This window comes from Sinocyclocheilus rhinocerous, unplaced genomic scaffold, assembly GCF_001515625.1.
Source record: "Sinocyclocheilus rhinocerous isolate Xijiao unplaced genomic scaffold, SAMN03320098_v1.1 scaffold1038, whole genome shotgun sequence".
In the NCBI taxonomy this organism is placed as follows: domain Eukaryota; kingdom Metazoa; phylum Chordata; class Actinopteri; order Cypriniformes; family Cyprinidae; genus Sinocyclocheilus; species Sinocyclocheilus rhinocerous.
The window spans coordinates 725,459-731,828 of record NW_015632707.1 but is presented as its reverse complement, the minus strand read 5'-3'; the positions used below and the strand labels follow the sequence as shown (position 1 = coordinate 731,828).

The window sequence follows — 6,370 nt, the reverse complement described above, 5'->3', positions numbered from 1 at the left end:
TGCGAATGTCGAGGGGGGGGGGGGGGGGGGGGGGGGGGGGGGGGGGGGGGGGGGGGGAAGCAGGCGGGGGGGGGGGGGGGGGGGGGGGGATTCAAAAACGCTTATCTTCAAGGAGGAATGAAGACAAATGTTTATCGAGCACTGTCGCTGTCTGAAGGACATTTCAAGATTAAAGTCCAGCCTCTTACTTGTATGTCTTAGATCGGTCTAACCAGATCCCACAGATGAGAGATCCCACCATGCCAGCGATCACGATGGTGAGGCCGATCCTGCCGGCGTTCACCTCCTCTCCCTGTTCAAAGCAGAGCAAATTTTCACATGCATTCTGTTTTACCAAAAATGTATTAAGATCAGTTTTCTGGATAAACAAATAATATAAGTAATGAAACCCACCAATAATGCTAATTAAAAAGTAACTGAAGTGATTTCAGTGATTTATGTAAGCTGCATGTAGGTCAGGGGCTTTCGTGATTGGCTGGATAGGAGGTGGGTGGGAGGGACTTACAGGATAGTGTTCAATGATCATTCGGTTGAGAAGCGTACTGACAGCGTAGAAACAGCCAACATTCAGCCCTGAAGAAGAAAGACGGATGAAGTCAAAACCAGAAACAGGCTGAAAGCATAAACTTGAAATTTAAAAAAGTAGCCTGGCATACAGCTGATATGGTGTCGTGTGTATCTAGTAAGCAGTAAATGTCTTCACATTTCTGAAGCAGCTGTAAAGATATAAAGAGCTCTGCATTCCTGCAGGATTATTTCTGTCAATGTTCAGCCAGGTTAAATGCAGCTACAGGCTTCTCATGCAAGTGTTGCACAGGTGTGTGTGTGTGTGTGGATAGATCATAAACTTTTACTGTTAATGTAGTTCATGCCAGTCAAGTTATGACTATTTCTGTTTAGTACTTGTTTTATATTTTTTTCAGATGAAAAAGTCATTTTCCATTTACTTGCACAATCTTGCAAATGAAATTACATTAAATTAATCTTCATGCCATCACAAGCTAGTCATATCTAATACATAAATAAATATATATACTAACATTTAAATCTTAATGTTTTTGAAATAAGTCTCTTATGCTCTCATAGGCTGCATTTATTTGATCAAAAATACAGTAAAAACAGCAGTATTGTAAAATAATAAAATATCTGTTTTCTATTTAAATATATTTTAAAATGTAATTTATTGCAGTGATGCTAAGCTGAATTTTCAGCATCATTATTCCAGTATTCAGTGTCACATGATCCTTCAGAAATAATTCTAATATGCTGATTTGCTGCTCAAAAAAAAAGTCTTATTATTAATGTTGAAAACAGTTGTGCTGCTTTTTCAGGATTGTTTGATGAATAGAAAGTTCACAAGAACAGAATTTATTTGAAATAGAAATGTTTTGTAACATTAAATGTCTTTACTGTTGCTTTTGATCAATTTAATGCATCCATGTGTTTTGTGTGTTTATATGTGAGTGTGTGAGCGTGACCGTTTTTATAGGCACAATGTGACTATGACTGTTACAGCACATGTGTGATCAGAGTAATCATTTATGTCTGTAGCAGGATAAGTTATGTTCTGAAGTTTAAAAAAGACTATAGAACTATTCATGCTAATGTTTCAGTAACAAACTACCACTGTGTGTTTAAATGGCAAACAAGCATAATGAACCCCAGTTTGAGGTCCTGAATGGATCTGTTGTGTGCAGAGTAAGACATTTACCGTAAGTGATGACGAGAAGGATGAAGGCTTTGTTGCGAAGCAGCCTGAGGATGGATGCTGGATATGAATAGTTCTCTGGAGAGATCTGCCGAGCCGCGGCCTGAGCGTGGGTGGGAGGGATCTCGGGACGCTCCTGAAACACTGACGAGAACATAAAAACACAAACTAATCCGGTCACCAGTCACATACATCACAGACAACTCTTCATTTACATATCGTCAACTGTCGGGCGGAAGCCTCATATATCCATATTTTGACATTTTTATTTTATTTTTTCATAAATCAATGCTATCATTCTTTAAGTCTGGATGTGGGTTTTCCAAATATTGAACGAATGAAAAGTATTAAAAAGACCATGTGACTGAACCTCAGAACACTGTCATCAAAAACTCATAGAATGAATTACCGCACCCTGTTTTCAGTTCTCTGCTATTTTGCGATGCAAGGGTAAATAAAGAACTGGTTGTTTGAATTACTAGAGCATCTTCTTTACACAAGAAACACGGTCTATAAAGTCTAATGCTTTGCGTATTTAGGGAGCAGAGAAGAGTGTCTTAGTCTTGTCATAGCCGGTGCGGTCTTAAATAGCCTTTGCTTAGCATTTCATCTTTTATAATATTAGATTTTAACAAAATTTACTGAAAGACAGAAAAAGCTGAGCACCCACATAGCTACAATATATTGGGAGACTGAAATAAGTTGAAGTACTAAAATGACTAAAAATGAAATAAAATTAAATTAAAGCTAAACAGAAATATATATTAAAAACGAATAAAAAGATATGGATAAGAATATTACACAAAATGCAAATAACAAACCGATTAAACGATAAGTTAAAATTAAAATGAAACATCACATGTATATTTCATTAAGCCAGTCCTAGAATGCACTGTGAAAAAAAATTAAAATAATCATCATCCAAGCTGGTGAGGTTTTGGCACAAACCTAATGTTTAATAAATGTAAACAGTTTAAAATAAAAGGCATTTGAAATAATATAAAATAATATATATATATATATATATATACATACAGTATGTATATATATATATAAAGTCATATTATAAAATAAAAAGTCAATTATGTCTGTGTGTTAAATACAAGAGGTACATTTGGGTGGAAATCTTCTTAAATCCAATGTTTTGACATCTGTGAATGTTTGTGTTTGAGTAAAAATTTAGCCTGTCCCCAAAACAGCAGGTGACTGAACTCTATTTTAATTGCTCTATCAAACACACTAGATATGAAAAACTCTTCAGCAGAATTTAAATTGCAGAGCTATTAGACAGAAACACTAGAATCTTCTGTTCTTGTTCTTTACTATACTTACATAACAGAGCAGGTAAAAAAAAAAAAAGCAGGTAAAAAAAGAAAGTGCATACATTTTTGGGCAAACTGTCCCTTTAACTCTTTAAAACATCTGGTGATTTTCTTCTTTAATTGTCTAGACATCGTTTTTGCTTGTGAGAACAGAACTGAATTCACGTGAGTGCAGCTCAGAATGTGACAGGATTTTTTTGTGGCTTTGTCAAGATAAAAATGGGCGGCTCAGCATTTAAACAAAAAGCATATAGAGTAAAGAGAGAGAGCAAAATAGGTTGAAACTGAAAGAAATCTAATTTCCCCTTCTCTCATTTGGGCTAAAGGTCAGATAGGCAAGGCAAGGCAAGGCAAGGCAAGGCAAGGCAAGTTCGATCCTTTGTAGAAGTTTGCAGTAGTTCATGCAGCAAGTAGATTCAACAGGAGGCATTTTCTTTCTCTTCTGTTTGAATGTGGGCAGCTGTGTTTTCCCTTCTCCGGAATGTAAGCTGCTGGCAGTGGGAGGCAAAAGTTTTCTTTTTCGTGGTATTATTCCAGTCCCAGAGAGTTTTTTGTTTTAGTGTTTGTGCCAAAAATATGTTGTTTGAGCACTGTGCTGATCTGCTGAAGTAAAAATCTTAGAAAAATCAAAGAAAAGTACAGAAATAGGGAGCAAAGCGCAGAGCAGTAAGCAAGAACGTCCGAACGGTAGCGAAGCCGGAAGCGAAGCATCCGGAAAGATAATATGAAAGATAATCATCAGCACTGACATACTCCATTTGTACTCGTAAAAGCAGACTAACAAAATAACGGGCATTGTGTGCCAACAAACAATCATTTATATGCTATTATGTCTATAAAATATATGTACAAAATTTGTCTGTGTACATGCAGGAAGAAGAACAGGGTAAGACTCAACAAAAAGAAGAACAGACAGGCACTAGAAGATATTAACACACTAAAGTGAGTGATCTCGCTTCATGCTGCCTACATGGACAGCTGCCTTCTAAGACAGCATCCTAATCTTCATTGAACCTCTTAAATGACAGAAACTCTCTACATAGGCAGCAACTCCTCATGCCACAAAAAAAGACTCACAATCGATTTGATTTAAGCATGCTGCCAAGATAGCAAGATAAACTGTTATCTCTGTGAAAGACATGCAATAATTTGGATAAAGGAAGATATCACATATAAGGCATCTTAATTATGTTGCATCTTTTCATATGAACTTTGGAATGACATAGTATAACTGACGTTTGCTCTTACCAATGACAACCAATACAAACAGGAAGGTGGCCACTCCCGTCGTGATGTAGAACATGACTCTGATGTGAGCCGCCAACTCGTCCAGATCGTCCACATTTGGAACCAGTATTGGTGGAACTAGGAAGCCTATGGCAATCCCCAACTGAAAAAAAAAAATTGTGATGTTTCAATCCACTGCCTAGTTTTCTATGTTTTGAATCAGCACACCATGAATATAAATTTGGGAACAAGCAAGGGCCTGTTCCACTTATTACTGGGATTCTGAAGACTCATAACTGTCATGCAATTATGTGGTTGCACATGGTATTTACTAACAACACTTTAATCCTGTGCTCATCCTCCATTTGTCAATCTGGGTTCCAGGGACCAATTTAAAAGTTCAGAGAACAATAGAGTAATAATCCACATCTAGGGGGTGGAGATTGGTAGGTTTAGGGGTGGAGATGGGTGGGTTTAGGTATACTTAAGGGAGTTGGATCTGGATCTGGCCCCCTGGATCTTGTGTTCTGCAGTGAGGACCATCTCAAACATTGGCTCAAAGAATGAAGAGCGATTGTGGGCGAGACTATCTGTTTGCTGACCATTAGCAAATGGGGCATGTGCAAGATACCTGTGTGGAAACAGTCATTGTTTTGTTTAATGGTGCCAGTGGAGCGAACATAAGGCTACACACTTCAGTTTTAACGTTCACAGTACAGTACAGTTAAATGAGCAAAGCTATTATTATTATTTTTTACTGAAACCCACCTGATTTCCGAAGACCCCGATGGAGCATGCAGTGGACACTTCTTCCGATCCGAACCACACCGACGCGATGCGCGAGGGCATCCCGAGGATAAACACCTGAGCCACTGAGCACGTGAACTGACCCAAAAATGTAACCGGAAAAAGGTCCGGTCTCGCGCTGGCCACCTTGATCCACGTGCCCGTGCAATTCAGAGCCGCCGCCACGAGCGCGATGACCCTCAGCCCTTTTTTATCCAAGAGCCACGAGACGGGGAAAATGAGCGGAATGTACGTCAACATGTAAATCATGGACATCCAGTCAATGGTGAAAGAGTCCACGCCGTAGAAGCGCATGAAGATATTGTTGATGATTCCGTATTGAATCCATTGATAGGAGTTACACAGCGAATAGGAGCTGAATAATAACACTATGACCCATCTCTTTTTATATAAACGCGTTTCCGGCGGTGCGCTTCGATGTTCAAAAGTCACCTCAGCGTCAGTCTTGGCTGTTTTTGAGAAATATTTATTATCATTCACCTCTCCGTCCACTGGCTTTGATTCATCACCCATTTTCACTCGATTCAGCCGCGTTCAGGATTTTTCCGAGACTAAAAGATTCATTCATTCATGTTGAGGAGACGCCGGGCAGTCTACTGGAACACACTGTAGTAACTTACTTACTCACTCTACATGACAGATTAATGACATATTACCTGAGTTTAAATGCTAGTGGATAAACCTCCCATATTATTACATCGATGTATGTTCATCCTCTGCTCGGATTTAATACAGTCTCCGGTTTCCGCAGCAGAAACTCTTTAAACATTCGTTGAAAGTTTCGCCACCGTGATGAAGTTCCTTGACGTAATTTAACTAACTAGAAGAGAAATTATAAACAAACCTCGGGCAAAATGGGCGGGGCTTCACTGTAAGGCGGCTGTCAGTCATGTGACATTCCTGAGCAAGTAGAACAAGGTACATTGTAAATCTAACAGAAAACGTTTCAAAACAAACTTAAAGAATTACAGAAATAAGTAGCTATATATAAACACGGGGGTGTGGTTTGGTCAAGTAATTTTGGAAGGACCATAAACTTGAAATGGTCATTTCCAGTTTGGAACTCTTTACTTCCGTAAATACTTAACACACTTTTCTTTAAGATTTTCCGATTGGGGACATGTCAATTAAATAATTATTGACGTATTTTGTGTAATGTTAATGAAGAACAAAGCATACTCGCTATTTATTTACCTGGTTTATGAGGGGACAATCGTACGTCGAAACTACATTTCCCATGATTCTCGAGAATCATGGGAAATGTAGTTTCGACGTACGATTGTAGGAGCCTAGCGCAGATCTGTAG

The 6,370-nt window shown here is 38.6% G+C and overlaps 1 protein-coding gene across 4 annotated transcripts in view; it reads right to left on the bottom strand.

Annotated features, from left to right (window-relative positions):
- Positions 1–5,863, bottom strand: part of LOC107742711 (feline leukemia virus subgroup C receptor-related protein 2-like) — an 11,383-nt gene extending 5,520 nt beyond the window's left edge. For 3 of the 4 annotated variants that reach the window (XM_016555745.1, XM_016555744.1, XM_016555742.1), the window contains exons 1-5: positions 5,026–5,863; positions 4,279–4,420; positions 1,712–1,852; positions 506–573; positions 189–292 (exon numbers count right to left, since the gene is read on the bottom strand). In XM_016555745.1, coding sequence (XP_016411231.1) covers positions 189–292; positions 506–573; positions 1,712–1,852; positions 4,279–4,420; positions 5,026–5,577 — 1,007 coding nt within the window. In that variant the 5' untranslated portion in view covers positions 5,578–5,863. The remainder of the gene's footprint in view (positions 1–188; positions 293–505; positions 574–1,711; positions 1,853–4,278; positions 4,421–5,025) is intronic. The other variant, XM_016555743.1, reaches the window with a different exon arrangement.
- Between the last annotated feature and the right edge of the window lie 507 nt (positions 5,864–6,370).